Source organism: Hyla sarda, chromosome 5 (genome assembly GCF_029499605.1).
Source record: "Hyla sarda isolate aHylSar1 chromosome 5, aHylSar1.hap1, whole genome shotgun sequence".
Classification (NCBI taxonomy): domain Eukaryota; kingdom Metazoa; phylum Chordata; class Amphibia; order Anura; family Hylidae; genus Hyla; species Hyla sarda.
In genome coordinates, this window is record NC_079193.1 from 107699194 (window position 1) to 107716767 (window position 17574).

At 42.1% G+C, this 17574-nt stretch overlaps 1 protein-coding gene across 2 annotated transcripts in view; it reads right to left on the reverse strand.

Moving 5' to 3' along the window:
- GADL1 (glutamate decarboxylase like 1) overlaps positions 1 to 17574 on the reverse strand; it is a 384680-nt gene that overhangs the window by 248018 nt on the left and 119088 nt on the right. For both annotated transcript variants that reach the window (XM_056520082.1, XM_056520083.1), the window contains exons 4-6: positions 14794 to 14884; positions 13282 to 13388; positions 9862 to 9977 (exon numbers count right to left, since the gene is read on the reverse strand). In XM_056520082.1, the coding sequence (XP_056376057.1) occupies positions 9862 to 9977; positions 13282 to 13388; positions 14794 to 14884 (314 nt within the window). The remainder of the gene's footprint in view (positions 1 to 9861; positions 9978 to 13281; positions 13389 to 14793; positions 14885 to 17574) is intronic.

Sequence of the window (17574 nt, forward strand, 5' to 3'; positions counted from 1 at the left end):
TGTAAATGTAGAAAATGAAGAAAGGGTAGCGGCACTCCAAGTTTTATCGAATCTTATCGATTTATTTGCAATTTAGCATACTATACAGACAGTACGGGTTACGGCTCAGCAGCCTTTTTCAACTGTTGAAAAAGGCTGCTAAGCAATAACGCGTACTGTCTGTATAGTATGCTAAATTGCAAATAAATCGATAAGATTCGATAAAACTTGGAGTGCCGGGAACCTTTCTTTGTTCTCTACAAAGTGGGTAACACGTCTGCTGGTTTTATGAGAAATGTAACACTGGAGTACCCCAATTAAAATGAATGTATAATGCAATATTAGCATGGGTTTATGTGGGATTGTTCCTGTCACACTTATCTGAGCAGCTTCTATGAGCAGGTAGGTTCTGAACTGGAATGGGGTGAGTTGGCATATGTCATATATCTTGATTTTGTAAAAGCATTTCATTTGAGTTAGCAGCATAGGATAAACGAGTGGGTATAGTTTTGACTAAACCTAGGAAAAAGCAAACACCTCACTGACAAACAGCAGACCAAGAGAAGTAATAATATAGAAAAAATTGCACAAAATAATATATTTTATTAAACATATAAAAAAAGTATACATGGATATACAAGTAGAAATGCTAAACTCCCCCCCCCCCCCCCCCGAAAAAAAAAAAATATATATATTACCGTATTTATCGGGGTATACCACGCACCGGCCTATAACACGCACCCTCATTTTACCAAGGATATTTGGGTAAAAAAAGTTTTTTACCCAAATATCCATGATAAAATGAGGGTGCGTGTGTGCGCGTGTATACCCCGATATACCCCCAGGAATGGCAGGGGGAGAGAGGCCGTCGCTGCCCGCTTCTCTCCCCCTGCCTTTCCTGGGGTCTAGAGCGCTGCTGTCGGCCCTTTTCATCCCCTGGTTATCGGCGCCGCTGCCCGTTCTGTCCCCCTGACTATCGGTGCCGGCGCCGATAGCCAGGGAGAGAGAAGCGGCGCCGACAGCCAGGGGGAGAGAAGGGGCAGCGGCACCCATTGCCGGCGCCGCTGCCCCGTTGCCTCCCCCCATCCCCGGTGGCATAATTACCTGAGTCGGGTCCGCGCTGCTCCAGGCCTCCGTCGTGCGTCCCCAGCGTCGTTGCTATGCACGGCGCGGCGCTCTGACGTCATGCGCCGCGCCGTTCAGCGCATAGCAATGACGCCGGGGACGCACAACGGAGGCCTGGAGCAGCGCGGACCCGACTCAGGTAATTATGCCACCGGGGATGGGGGGAGGCAACGGGGCAGCGGCGCCGGCAATGGGTGCCGCTGCCCCTTCTCTCCCCCTGGCTGTCGGCGCCGCTTCTCTCTCCCTTGCTATCGGCGCCGGCACCGATAGTCAGGGGGACAGAATGGGCAGCGGCGCCGATAACCAGGAGGTGAAAGGGCCGACAGCAGCGCTCTAGACCCCAGGAAAGGCAGGGGGAGAGAAGCGGGCAGCGACGGCCTCTCTCCCCCTGCCTTTCCTGGGGGTGTATCGGCGTATAACACCCACACAGACTTTAGGCTAAAAATTTAACTTAAAAAGTGCGTGTTATACACCGATAAACACGGTATATATATGGGCAACGCTAATACGAGAGGAGGCCCAAAAAAGGAAAGTTGGCATATCCTCCCTGAATGTAGAATAAAAAATGAGCAAATCTCCACTGGTAGAGATAGCAAAAAATATATATTTTTTATAAAAATGTTTTTATTGTTTTTAATTGTATGTCAATTAATACTTTTTTGATATTTTCATGTTTAATAAAATATATTATTTTGTGCAATTGTTGCTATATTATTACTTATCTTGGTGTGCTGTTTGTCAGTGAGGTGCTATTTAAACATCTACTAATTACACCCGGATATTTGAATATTCATGCTTATTCCAGCTGAGCCCCCTTCATTTGTTATATTTGTGACTATTGTGTACAGTTTTGGTCACCTTGGTATGAGAACAACACAACTGAACTATACTTTTTGCAAGAGAGGGTCATCTGAATAAGGTATCGGAGATCTGAAATTTAACCTTTTAGGCGGGGTTCACACTTGGGAATTTCTGGCCGGACAAAATCTGGTCTAGAGATTTTGAGTGCGGCTGGCACCAACTAATTCAGGACCGCGTAGACATTGCCGTCCCCATAGAAGGCAATGTCTGCAGTGCAGATTCTGCCAGAATACTGAGAAGGTTCAATGTTTTGGCTGAATTATTTCAGTCCAATCCAATTTATAATTCCAATTTTCTGTTGGGAATTCTGACTAGAAAATTCTGCAGTGTGATTGAGTTAAAGGGGTACTCCGCCCCTAGACATCTTATCCCCTATCCAAAGGATAGGGGATAAGATGTCAGATCGCCGCGGTTCCGCTGCTGGGGACCCCTGGGATCCCCGCTGCGGCACCGTGCTATCATTACAGCACAGAGCGAGTTCGCTCTGCACGTAATAATGGACAGTACAGGGGCCGGAGCATCGTTACGTCATGGCTCCGCCCCTCGTGACATCACGGCCCGCCACTTCAATGCAAGTCTATGGGAGGGGGCGTGGCGGTCGTCACGCCCCCTCCCATAGACTTGCATTAAGGGGACGGGCTGTGATGTCACGAGGGGCGGCACCATGACGTCACACTGCTCCGTCCCCCATATCGCCCGTCATTACGCACAGAGCGAACTCTGTCCCGGGGGTCCCCAGCAGCGGGACCGCGGCGATCTGACATCTTATACCCTATCCTTTGGATAGGGGATAAGATGTCTAGGGGCGGAGTACCCCTTTAAGGGAAAACCCATTCACCGGCATTTTAACCTTCACGCAGCAGAATTTCCTGCCAAAATTCCTGAGCGGAATTCCGGTCGGATATTCTGTAGTGTGAACCCAGCCTTATACCTAGATTTTTTTTTTATTTTTTTTTAGTAAAAAGATTTCCGCATAATTTCAGACAAGTTTTTTTTTTTTTTTTTACAGTAAGGGCATTGAAACTATAGCGCTTCCTTCCACATGATGTTCTGATTGTCGTTTCATTGCTCAAGAGGAAATTGGATGCCTTTTAAAAGATATAACATGTTATGTATTAGTATTAGATTGGTGACGATGGGTATTAGTTCCAAGGCTGATTGCCATAATTATCAGGAAGTAAATGGTTACCTTATTATTAGGTATTGGGGGTTAGCATTGCTAGGTTTGAATCTAACCAAGGACAAGCGCTTTGTCTTTCTCATGTTTGTGCGGGTTTCCTTAACGTACTTGGATATCCGCTCACACTTAATACAAATAGGTTAATTCATTTCCTATATAAATTTTTCTCCCATCCATCCCCATCTTGGCACTTTCAGTAACCGGTCATGGAGCTTGGCTCATTAGCTATTGGACCTCTCAGACGTCGGTGGATTTATACTCCATGTAATTAATTGTCGGACTTGTAGAACCAATTGTCCCTTGCAGGTATGATTTAGGTCTTATGGTAATGGAGGTGAATATGCATTGATTTCTACTTCCATTTCTAGTTATCCACTTCAAATTACAGTTGCCTAGTTCATTTGTATTCATTATAAATCATTTTTCTGGGACTTTATTCATTTGGAATAAGTAAGTACTGTGCTCTAGTGCCATCAACATTGCAAGGCAAGTAAGTGTTTGAGAGATATACATTTCTACAAAGACAAAAACTAAAATAATTGAAATGTTATTATTGTACATGCTGGTTGTAAGCAAAGTTATAGTACACTCACTTCAAAAGAGGTTAAATGTTTCTCTAAAATCAAGGTCCTGATATATCTGTGTGTATGAGACAAAAACTGTGTGGTTTGCCCATAGCAGCTCAGATTTCACATTGTAAAGCAGGCCTGCATGCAAGTTTTTATGGTATAAATCAAGGGCATGTCTGTATAGGGTTTTGATCATTCGTATTCATTCGTACACACCTCTCATCCCTTAATTAATAGACCACTCTAGAGCTGATATATCAGAGATTAAAAATATAAGAAAATTTGGCTTTGGAGCCCACTGGGCATTCCTCTGTGCTCAGTCCAGCACAGTTCTGCCTCTTCACCAGGTTGGCCACTCCCCTCTTTGCGCTGGTCATCTCCTTAACCCCCAATTGACAAAGACTATGGATGTATTGTAATTCTCACCTCTACCCTATAATCTAATCTCTGATGTATCAATGCTGTAAGGATTCAGAGTCAAAAGCTCTATACAACCAGGTCCTTACTTTATACCCTTAAAAATCTGCTGACAGGTGTGTTTTAAAATAAAAAATGAATGCTGACCTGTGATTGGTTGCTGTAGGCAAATCAGACCATTTTGACAGATGAATTAATTTGGGTCTAAGTCCCCTTTCACACTGCTCCAGCAAACTCGTCTATCAAACTCCCTCTTTTTATATATTTTTTGTATTTTGCCGGACGTAATTTTGCCGGGGCATACTGGCAAATAACTGGTCCCGATGGACCCCATTGTATTCAATAGCAGCCATTAGAGAAAAACCAGAGAAAAAGATGGTGCAAGCACTATTTTTTCCTCTGGCTTTTCTCAATCCTAAAATAACAGGCTTCACACTGTCAGAGACTGCTGGCAGTGTGAACGTAGCCTTAATGTTCATTTCAATCAGCAGTAAGTGTCATTTTACAATTTTACAGTACTGTTTCAATGAACACACTAGGCAATTCAAATATATAGAATTATAGGAATTGTGAGATATGAATCGAGACTCAAAGAACACCAAAGAATGTAGAATCTGCACTAGACATAACAATATGCATATTTAGAGATGAATATAAACAAGAAATGACTCCAATATAATGACTTTTAGAATATGTTGCTCAAAGGCAACCTGTCAGTTGTTTTTTGCTGCCCAATCCACGGCAGCATGAAACAGACACAAGTTCCAACAGACACTATGATTTACTTTATAACACTGCTTTGTTTCAGAGAAATAATAGCTTTAAAGGGGTACTCTGGAGAGAAAAAGATGTTAACAAATCAACTGGTGCCAGAAAGTTATACAGATTTCTAAATTGCCACTGTATGCTCCAGAGAAACTTGTGTAGTTCTTTCCAGTCTGACCACAGTGCTCTCTGCTGCCACCTCTGTCCATGTCAGGAACTGTTTGGAGCAGAAGAGGTTTGCTATGAGGAATGGCTCCTTCTCTGGACAGTTCCAGATACGAACAGAGGTGGCAGTAGAGAGCACTGTGGTTCGACTCTAAAGAACTACACAAAAGTTTACAAATCTGTATAACTTTCTGGCACAGGTTTGAGATTTTTTTTCCCTTTGAATAACAGTTTGTTCCAAACGCTGAGCAGTGGAGTACCCCTCTTAGCCGGGACCCCATCACTGCTCCGTACAGGACGTTAATGTACGTCCTGGTGCACAAAGTACTGCCGCACCAGGACGTACATTTATGTACGTGGTTGTTAAGGGGTTAAAGACTAGCTGAAAAAGTGGCTGTGATTGGCCATTGGCTGTCTGTGCATGCTGAGAGTTGTAGTCTTGTAATGACTGGAGGCACACTGTATTTCAAGGCAACAATTTAGTGCCACATATAGGGTATTTCCATACTCGGAAAAAATTTGATTGCCTAACAAATTTTGGGGGTCTTTTTCACCTTATACATCTTATGAAAAGGTAAAGTTGGGGTCTACACTTGCATGTTATTGTAAAAAAAAAAATTTTTTTACACCAACATGCTGGTGTTGCCCCATACTTTTCATTTTCACAAGAGGTAAAAGGAAAAAAAGACCCCCAAAACTTGTAAAGCAATTCCCCATATGTGGGAATAAAATGCTCTGCAGGTTCACAACAGGGCTCAAGAGTGAGCGCACTATGTAAATTTGAAGCCTAAATTGGTGATTTGCACAGGGGTGGCTGATATTATAGTGGTTCTGACATAAACACACAAAAATACATACCCACATGTGACCCCATTTTGGAAACAACACCCTCAGGGAATGTGAGAAGGGGTATAGTGAGCCTTAAAGGGGTAGTCCAGTGGTGAAAAACTTATCCCCTATCCTAAGGATAGGGGATAAGTTTGAGATCGCGGGGGGTCCGACCGCTGGGGCCCCCTGCGATCTCTCTGTACGGGGCCCCGGCTCTCCGCCGAGATAGCGGGTGTCGACCCCCGCACGAGGCGGCGGCCGACACGCCCCCTCAATACATCTCTATGGCAGAGCCGGAGATTGCCGAAGGCAGCGCTTCGGCTCTGCCATAGAGTTGTATTGAGGGGGCGTGTCGGCCGCCGCCTCGTGCGGAGGTCGACACGCCCCCCTTCCAGCGGGCTGTCGGGGCTCCGTACAGGAGATCGCAGGGGGCCCCAGCGGTCGGACCCCCCGCGCTCTGCAACTTATCCCCTATCCTTAGGATAGGGGATAAGTTGCTCACCACTGAATCACCACTGGACTATTCCTTTAACACCCCACAGGTGTTTGACAATTTTCATTGAAGTTGGATAGGAACATGACAAAAAAATGTTTTTCACAAAAATGCTGGTTTTACCCTAAATTTTTAATTTTCAGGGAAAATATGGGACAAAGCCCATAAAATGTGTATCACCATTTCTTCTGAGTATATAAATACCCCATATGTGGATGTAAAGTGTTCTGCTGGTGCACTATAATGCTCAGAAGAGACAGAGCACCACTGGGCTTTTGGAGAGAAAATTTGTCCGGAATTGAAGGCCACGTGTGTTTACAAAGCCCCCATGGTGCCAGCATAATAGACCCCCCCCCCCCCCCACGTGTGACCCCCATTTCGGAAACTACACTCACGGAACATAATAAGGGGTGAGGAGAGCATTTACGCCCCACAGGTGTCTGAAAGATTTTTGGAACAGTGGTCAGTGAAAATGAAAAATTTGCAAAGCCTACTGTTCCAAAGATCTGTCAAACGCCAGTGGGGTGTAAATGCTCACTGCACCCCTTATTAAATTATTTGAGGGGTGTAGTTTCCAAAATGGGGTCACATGTGGGGTGGTCCACTGTTCTGGCACCATGGGGGCTTTGTAAACGCACATGGCCCCCAACTTCCATTCCAATCAAATTCTCTCTCCAAAAGCTCAATGGCACTCCTTTTCTTCTGAGCATTGTAGTTTGCCTGCAGAGCACTGTACATCCACACATGGGGTATTTCCATACTCAGAAGAGATGGAGTTACAAATTTTGGTGGGCATTTTCTCCTATTACCCCTTGTAAAAATGTAAAATTTGGGGAAAAACCAGCATTTTGGTGAATTTTTTATCCATCTACACATCCGACTTTAACGAAAAGTCGTTAAACACCAGTGGTGTGTTAAGGCTCACTGTTAAGGCTCCCTTGTTATGTTCCTTGAGGTGTGTAGTTTACAAAATAGTATTCCATGTTTTTTTTTATGTTCTGACACCATAGGGCTTCCTAAATGCGACATGCCCCCCCCCCCCAAAAAAAAAAAAAAAAAAACAATTTTAGCAAAATTTGCTTTCCAAAAGCCAAATGGGACTCCTTCTCTTCTGAGCATTGTAGTGCGTCCGCAGTGCACTTGATGTCCACACATGGGGTATTTCCATACTCAGAAAAGATGGAGTTACACATTTTGTGGGGCAATTTCTCCTATTACCCCTTGTAAAAATGTAACATTTGGGGAAAAAACTGCATTTTAGTGAAAAAACAAAATGTTTCATTTACACATCTGACTAGTCGTCAAACACCTGTGGGGTGTTAAGGCTCACTGTACCCCTTGTTACATTCCTTGAGGGTGTAGTTTCCAAAGTAGTATGCCATGTGTGCTTTTTTTTGCTGTTATGGCACTATAGGGGCTTCCTAAATGCAACATGCCCCCCAAAAAACATTTCAGCAAAGTTCACTCTCCAAAATCCCATTGTTGCTCCTTCCCTTCTGAGCCCTCTAGTGCACCCACAGGGCACTTTACATCTACATATGAGGTATTTCCTTACTTGAGAGAAATTGAGTTACAAATTTTGGGGGGATTTCTCTCCTTTTACCCATTGTAAAAATAAAAAAAATGTGTAAAAAAGTGTAAAAAATGAAGATTTTGAATTTTCTCCTTCACTTTGCTGCTATTCATGTGAAACACCTAAAGGGTTAACAAACTTTCTGAATGGCATTTTGAATACTTTGAGTGGTGCAGTTTCTATCATGGGGTAATTCATGAGGTATTTCTCACAGAAAAGCCCCTCAAATCCACTTAAAACTTAACTGGTCCCTGAACAAATCCGATTTAGAATTTTTTGTGAAAAGCCCTTTAATGTCTTCAAAAAGTAAAAACATGTCAACTTTATGATGCCAACATAAAAGTAGACATATTGTATTTGTGAATCAATATGTAATTTATTTGGAATGTCCATTTTCCTTACAAGAAGAAAGTTTCTAAGTTAGAAAAATGCATAATTTTCTAAATTGTCATCAAATTTTGGGATTTTTCACCAAGAAAGGATGCCAGTAACGACGAAAATTTACCAGTATGTTAAAGTAGAATATGTCAGGAAAAAAAACTTACCAAAAACTCAGAATAAAAGGTAAAAGTATCTCAGAGTTATTAATGCATAAAATGAGAGTGGACGTAATTGCAAAACAGGGTCCTTAAGGTGAAAATGGGCTGATTCCCTAAGGGTTTAAACAGCACCCCTTATGTCTAAAGGCTGTGCCAGTAATGCAGCTTAGCTTCATTCCATTGAATATGATTGGGTCACAATATCCAACATAGTAAAACAACAAAAGTTGCTTTGCTTTAAAGGGGTACTCCGGTGCTTAAACATCTTATCCCCTATCCAAAGGATAGGGGATAAGATGCCTGATCGCGGGAGTCCCGCAGCTGGGGACCCCCGTGATCATGCATGCGGCACCCCGTTTGTAATCAGACCCGGAGCGCGTTCGCTCCGGGTCTGATTATGGTCGACCGCAGGGCAGGCGGCGTGTGACGTCACGCCTCCGCCCCCGTGTGACGTCACGCTCCGCCCCTCAATGCAAGCCTACGGGAGGGGATGTGATAGCTATCACGCCCCCTCCAGTCGGCTTGCATTGTGGGGCGGAGCGTGACGTCACACGGGGGCGGAGGCGTGACGTCACACGCCGCCGGCCCTGCGGTCGCCGGTAATCAGTCCCGGAGCGAACACGCTCCGGGCACTGATTACAAACGGGTTGCGGCGTGCATGATCACGGGGGTCCCCAGCTGCGGGACTCCCGCGATCAGGCATCTTATCCCCTATCCTTTGGATAGGGTATAAGATGTTTAAGCACCAGAGAACCCCTTTAAAGGAGAACTACGGGATTGAAAAATGTATCCCCTATCCTAAGGATAGGGGATAAGTTTCAGATCGTGGGTGGTCCAACCGCTGGGGGCCCCCGCGATCTCCTGTACGGGGCCCCGGCTCTCTGGTTAGAGAGGGCGTGTTGACCACCGCACAAAGCAGCGGCCGACACGCCCCCTCCATACACTGCTATGGGAGAGCCGGAAATTGCCGAAGGCAGCGCTTCGGCTCTCCCATAGCAGTAAATGGAGGGCGCGTGTCAGCCGCCGCCTCGTGCGGTAGTCAACACGCGCTCTCTATGCAGAGAGCCGCGGCCCTGTGCGGGAGATCGTGGGGGGCCCCAGCGGTCGGACCCCCCGCAATCTGAAACTTATCCCCTATCCTTAGGATAGGGGATAACATTTTCAATCCCGTAGTTCTCCTTTAATTTTTTTTAAACCCTATACAACCTGACTGCAGAGAAACTTGCTGTATTACATAAATGAAGAATATTCTCACTGTACAGCAATGCAGTTCTACTTTATCTATACCTAATGTCATATCAAATAGAAAACCCCACTAACATATAATTAATTACAGTTATTATCTAATTCACTTATAGCTATCACACCTCTTCTGAAGCAAACATGACAAGCCGAGGAACACTTGACAGTCCATATTCTTTTATGTCAGGACAATACTTGTACCGCGCTAAATTTACAGCATACATATTGGACACTGAGCCACCTGTAGATTAAATAAAAAACATTATACACGGATTCATGGATGGAGAGTACTATTCTAAGTATGCAAATATAATGGTCACCACTGAAATTGAGCTTTGAGGAGTTTTCGAACATTGCCAGGTTTGGCTCACGTGAACCTGGCAATGCAGATGCGAGTACAGCTCAGCCCAGATAGCAAGGAGTTAATTGGCCCTGTATTACTGTACAATGTATAAAGTGAATATACTGATAAAAGATATCTCTTTTTTTATCGGCACAGTGGTGAGTGATCCGTCTGTTCTTTCTACAAATATATGAAGACTGATACCTAGCATCTCATCACCACTCTGGGCCTCTTGTTATGTAGCTCCACCCCCTTCCTCATGATGTCATCACTAGAGGCGGGTTACACAAAAAGAGGCTATAATGGTTTAAATGAGCACTCTCATTAAAAATAATTTTTGCTATTGCACTCCTTATGGTAAGTAAAAAATATTTCTAATATACTTTGTTTAAAAAAATGTAATTGTCTTTGTTTTATTTGGCCTTAAAAAAAGCTCAAGAGCACATTTTCCCCCACATCATACACAGACTTTGGACAGAAGCCCAAACACAGGAAGTGCAGCCTGGAGTGCTGAGGGGGAGAGGTGTACAACCAAAAGCATATGGCAGTTAAGTGTGAGCGGAGCTATGATTGGATGAGGCTTGACACACACCCCTAGGCACTCTAGGCTGCACTTTCTGTGTTTGGACTTGGGTCCATAATCTGTGTATAAGATGGAGGAAAATGTGCTCTTGAGCTTTTTTAAGCACAAATAAAACGTAGAAAACTTCATTCATTTTTATTTGTTGCGCCACATATTTTACTTTGTAATGACGTCATTTTGCCCAAAAATCTACGGCGAAACAGAAAAAAAAATCATTGTGAGACAAAAATGAAAAAAAAAACACTGTTTTGTAACTTTTGGGGGCTTCCGTTTCTACGTAGTACATTTTTCGGTAAAAATGACACCTTATCTTTAATCTGTAGGTTCATTTGATTAAAATGATATCCTACTGATATAGGTTTGATTTTGTACTTCTGGAAAAAAAATCATAACTACATGCAGGAAAATTAATACGTTTAAAATTGTCATATTTTGACCCCTATAACCTTTTTATTTTTCCGCATATGGGGCAGTATGAGGGCTCATTTTTTGCGCCGTGATCTGAAGTTTTTAGCGGTACCATTTTTGCATTGATAGGACTTATTGATGGCTTTTTATTCATTTTTTCATGATATTAAAAGTGACCAAAAATGCACTATTTTGGACTTTGGAATTTTTTTGCGCGTACGCCATTGAACGTGCGGTTTAACCTCTTCAGGACACAGGGCGTATGGATACGCCCTGCATTCCGAGTCCTTAAAGAACCGAGGGCGTATCCATATGCCCGTGGGAAATCCGGTCCACACCGCTTCACTTTTTTTTTGCAGTGTTATAGCTCCCATAGGGACCTATAACACTGCACACACTGATCTATTACATTGATCACTGGTTTCTCATAGGAAACCAGTGATCGATGATTCTGCCGCTTGACTGCTCATGCCTGGATCTCAGGCACTGAGCAGTCATTCGGCGATCGGACAGCGAGGAGGCAGGTAGGGATCCTCCAGCTGTCCTTTAAGCTGGTCGGGATGCCGCGATTTCGGCACGGATATCCCAAACAGCTTCCTGAGCTAACCGGCATGCTTTCCCTTTCACTTTAGATGCGGCGTTCAACTTTGAACGCCGCGTCTAAAGGGTTAATAGCGTGCGGCACCGCAATCAATGCCGCGCGCTATTAGCCACGCCCGACCCGCTATGATGCGGGGCCACGCCGTTGCCCCGCGTTATAGATCGGGAGCGGACACATGACGTACCGGTACGTCATGTGTCCTTAAAGGGAACCAATCATCAGATTTTACCCTATATAACGCTTGGTAAAGCGCCATATAGGGTAAAATCTTTATTTTCACCATTCCCGGGGGATGCTCCTGCCCCCAGGGATGGTAAAGATATGAAGTTATAAACTAGTCACCGCCGCCGCCGTAAGTAGTCACCTGGGCGGGGAACTCTTCTCATCTACTCCCGTTCTTTGGCCGGCAGCGACGCCCCCTCCGCTTGATTGACGCGTCATCACACTGCTCCGTCTGTTCAGTGAGCGGAACAATGACGCGGCCCATCAATGAAGCGGAGGGGGCGTCGCTGCCGGCCAAAGAGCGGTAGTTGGTGAGAAGAGCTCCCCGCCCAGGTGACTACTTACGGCGGCGGCGGTGACTAGTTTATAACTTCATGTCTTCACCATCCCTGGGGGCAGGAGCGTCCCCCGGGAATGGTGAAAATAAAGATTTTACCCTATATAACGCTTTGCCAAGCGTTATATAGGGTAAAATCTGATGATTGGTTCCCTTTAAGGAGTTAAACAAAGTATATTAGAAATATTTTTTATTTACTATAAGGAGCGCAAAAGCAAAAATGAGTTTTAACGAGAGTTACCCTTTAAGTTGTGCTGAACAGCAAAACCCTTTCACAGCTGGTTCGCGGCAAACAAGTTCTGGCGAACCGAACACTTTTTGAAAGCTGGCTCAACTCTAGTCACCATTATATATATATATATATATATATATATATATATATATATATATATATATACACATTTTAGTAGCAGACAACAAAACAAAAAGCCAGCACTGCAATGAGTAGAAGAATCTTAAAAATTGCATCTGACAGTCGGTACATAATTTGAAAACCCATCCCTAAGGTTGGAGATTCCAAGTGCGATCAATACCAACTGAATCTGTTGGCGCGAGGACCACTCGTATGCGTACATTGCCATCCCCATAGATCAGTGTTTTCCCAACTATGTGTATCCAGCTGTTGCAAAACTACAGCACCCAGTATGTTGTTGGAATGTTCCATGTGGAATTTTATAGAGAAACCTGGCCTCATAGTGTGAACCCATGTGTGAGTCTAGTACTTCTCTAAAACAGGAAAAACTGTAAAGATTGGCACCTTTTTTCTGTGTTTTGGACCCAGTCCTGGTTTGGGTAAAAATACGGACTATAATGAGGCTCAAAATTAGGCTGAAAATGTTTGTGTGAATAGCCACTTGGCTAGTTTCAACTTTGTTTTTAGCTTTATTTAACTTATATGAATCACAATAGAACTTAAATGTAAATAGATGAGTAGAGAGTCAAATGCAAAGTATGACCTTTTTTTGGTCAAAACAATGGAACATGTATTGTATCCTACTAATAGAGACTCTGATGCAGATGTGAACAGAGCATAACAACAAACCAAACATACCTGGGCTAAATATGCCATCTCCTTCCTTCCAACCTAGAAATTCCATCATCTTCGACAGTACAGCCTCCTCAGTTAGTATAAATACAGGGGATACTTCATAGGTATATCTAAATAAAACAAAACACAAGTTTCTATCGTAAGAACTTACAGGTTTCATACAAACCTTTATTTCCTTCCCTAGGGATATTTACACTGATATTTTCTTTACAATGTTAAAGATTTTAATTTGACAAAAAGTCTTTCTTCTTTTAAAATAACGGATTAAAACACTTACTATAGTGAATAGTGCAAAAACTATTGTGCTTTTATTCAAAGGTGTTGTTAAGATTATAATGTTTATAGTATATTGTTTGGAGTAACCTTCCGTTCCGTAGCATCATGGCTTCGGTTTGTAACATAGCAATGACAGTTTAACTAAAATTGACTTTTATTTAACATATAATATATATTTGTAAGTTTTATTTGCCGGGGTTCTGTTATTTTTCAAAGGGAGAATAAGAATAAAACATTGCAGGTTTAAAAATTAAACTTATACCATTCTAAAAACTCAAATCAAAAGTCTTTAAAGAGTACCTGTCATGATCTTGTAAAATTTTATAATCCTCCCAGTTCATTGACCCATCATGATAAACCACCCCCTGCCTTTATTTTTATTCATTTTTAGTTTTCTACCTTGATATTGCTCTGTATTTCTGCTCAGTCAGATTCACATACTGGGAAGGGGCGTTCCCTAGCAGGCGTGACATCATCTGAAGCCATACAGGGGAGAACTTCTTCTCACTCTGCTACCCACAGCACAGAGCAGTTCAATGTGAGATGAGCTATGATTGGCTAAGGCTGCATACACACCCTTCAGCACTACAGACTGCTTTTCCTGATTTTGGACTTCTGCCAGGCCAGCAGGAGTCCAAAGTCTGTGCAAGAGATGGGGGGAAATGTGCCCTGGACAAGTAGGTAGACAGCTAGTAGGAGCTTTTCTAAAATACAAATAAAACATAGAAAACTTCATTGTTTAAACAAAGTACATTAGAAAGATATTTTATTTACCATAAGGAGTGCAATAGCAAAGACTAGTTTTAATGACAGTGCCCATTTAAAGGGTTTGTCAGAGGTTAGAAAGAGCTTAACATTTTCATTGGGTTATTAGAATTACAGCTGATAATAGGGAAGGACTGCAATATCAAACATAGACCATGGACACAGGCATTGCTGCATAAAAAAAAAAAAAAAAAAAAAAAAAAAAGACCACTTTTCTCTAATCTCATATATCTTCTTCAAAGTTCAGCCTCAATGTATAACACTGAATGGATGATCACTTTCTAATATCAATTATACTTTATCAACCACTATCTGTGTATTAAAGCTTAATCACTTATTGGCCAGGAAAAGCAATATTTACCAAAGAAATTAATGCAATTTCTTGCATTTATTATATTTAATGTACAGGTCATGTGCATTCCCTCTATGGATCAGTGCATCAATTTAGTTCCTATTAAAAATAATGCAACTTACACACTCGGGTTCAAAGCTTCAGTAATAAAACGTCCTGCTAAAGAGTAATGATCCATTCCGCCATACAACTGATTGAAGAATCTTGGATGACCTTAAAGGAAGACAAATGTATCAGCTGCCAAGCAATTGCTAAGGTTATATGGATGTATTGTAGTAAAAGAGAAACAATCTAGATATATTACTATTTATGTTATCGCTTGAATGGTTGTTCCACTGTTTTGTAAAATTCAAGGGGTACTCCAGTGGCAAACTTTTTTTTTTTTTTTTTAAATCAACTGGTGCCAGAAAGTTAAACAGATTTGTAAAAAAAAAATCTTAATCCTTCCAGTACTTATTAGCTGCTGAACATTACAGAGGAAATTTATTTTAATGACTGTCCAGAGTAGGAGAAAATGCCCATAGCAAACATTTGCTGCTCTGGACAGTTCCTAAAATGGACAGCGATGTCAGCAGAGAGCACTGTGCTCATGTTGTCAGCAGAGAGCTCTGTGTTCCAAAAAGAAAATAATTTCATCTGGTGTATTCAGCAGCTAATAAGTACTGGAAGGATTAAAAAAAATTAATAGAAGTAATTTACAAATCTATTTAACTTTCTGGCACCAGTTGATTTAAAAAAAATAAGTTTTCTGCCGAAATACCCCTATTATGCTGATGATGTGGGAGAAAAATAGAAAGAAAAAAAAAAGCCATACTAACCTAGTCCTGTTCTCCCATTTGTCTGGGTCTCATCCTCTAATCTTCAGTTTTCCTGCTTCTGAGACAAGCATTTGGTGCAGGACCTGCCAGCTCAGCCTATCACTGACCCCGGCGGTGTCCTGTCTTGGCCAGTGACTGATTGAGCTGGCAGGTCCTGGACTGATTATGTGGGAAGCAGGAAGAAGATAGAAGATTGGCTTATATCACTGGAAGGTGCAGTTGCTGAGGCAACTGTATGATGCTCAGTTGTTTTTGTGCATGAGCCTATTTCTAATTAATAACACTTGTACAACTGTACCACTAGAGAACTCTGTGTTGTTTCACACCTAATCTAAAGAATGGGCAAGAGTTGAACTTTGAAGGTATGCTTTAAAGAGAACTTGTGGCCGCTCTTCACGTCTGTTTAAGTAACAATGTATTGCTCAAGAAATAGCCATTTTGAAACATTTTCCATCAGAGGTACAGAATTGTACAGAATTCTTTGGATGTGATATTTAAAATTCTTGTGACACAAATCATGAATACTAGCATGTCCATTATGTCTCAACATAGGATACAATTATGTTGTAAACATTTTAAAACGTAAATTTTTTTGCCAATTTAGCACTTTCATTTGCACACAATGTATTATATTGTTGTGCGATATAGGATGAATTAGTTGTGACTTTTAAAAGATTTACATATGATAAATGCACTTAAAACCCACAAGACTTAAAAAACTAGACTCTTTTTTTAAACTAAAAGCTAAAACTAAGCTTGGTAATAAGTCTCACAAAAGAAATGGGCAAATGCTTGATAACTATATTAGAGATGAGCGAACTTTTGAAAAATGTGATCCGGCCGATAAAAACCACTATTAACCCCTTAAGGACTGAGCCCTTTTTCACCTTAAAGGGTAGCTCCCACCATTCTATTTTTTTTTTTTTGCTAGCCCGTTCCCCCCCCCCACTACGGCACTAGCCCATTGCCTCCTTCCCCCCCCCCCCCGCCCCGCATACCCCGTTCCCTCATTACACTTGCAGTTACTGCAGAGTCCGGCAGCGGGCGTGCAGGGACAGCGGTGGCAACAAGTCGGCGGCGGCGATGTGTGGGAGGAGTGGCCTCTCGGCCAGTGGCTGGGGAGCAAATGCGCTCACTCCCGCCTGTCTGATTGACAGGCAGGGAGCGAGTGCAGCCTAACTGAAAAAGGACTGATTGCCACTCCAAAATCAGTCCTTTTTCAGTAGCCGCTTTTTAAATGTAAATTAAACCTTTTTAATGAAAAATAAATAATAAAAGTATATTAGAGAAATGTTGTAGTACATAAGTACTACAACATATCAAAAAATAAAGTTGGTGACAGTGCCCATTTAAGAACTCGGCCATTTTTTGCAATTCTGACCACTGTCACTTTAAACATTAATAACTCTGGAATGCTTTTAGTTATCATTCTGATTCCGAGATTGTTTTTTTGTGACATATTCTACTTTAACATAGTGGTAAAATTTTGTGGTGAAAAATCCCAAAATTTGATGAAAAATTTGAAAATTTAGCATTTTTCGAACTTTGAAGCTCTCTGCTTGTAAGGAAAATGGATATTCTAAATAATTTTTTTAATTCACATTTCCAATATGTCTACTTTATGTTTCCATCATAAAATTGACATGTTTTTACTTTTGGAAGACACCAGAGGGATCCAAAGTTCAGCAGCAATTTTCCAATTTTTCACAAAATTTTGAAACTCGCTTTTTTTCAGGGACCAGTTCAGGTTTGAAGTGGATTTGAAGGGTCTTCATATTAGAAATACCCCACAAATTACCCCATTATAAAAACTGCACCTCCCAAAGTATTCAAAATGACATTCAGTCAGCGTTTAAACCCTTTAGCTGTTCACAGGAATAGCAGCAAAGCGAAGGAGAAAATGCACAATCTTCATTTTTTACACTCACATGTTCTTGTAGACCCAATTTTTTAATTTTTGCAAGGGGTAAAAAGGAGAACATTTTACTTGAATTTGAAAACCGATTTTTCTCGAGTAAGCACATATGTCATATGTCTATGTTAATTGTTCGGCGGCCCCAGTAGAGGGCTCAGAAGGGAAGGAGC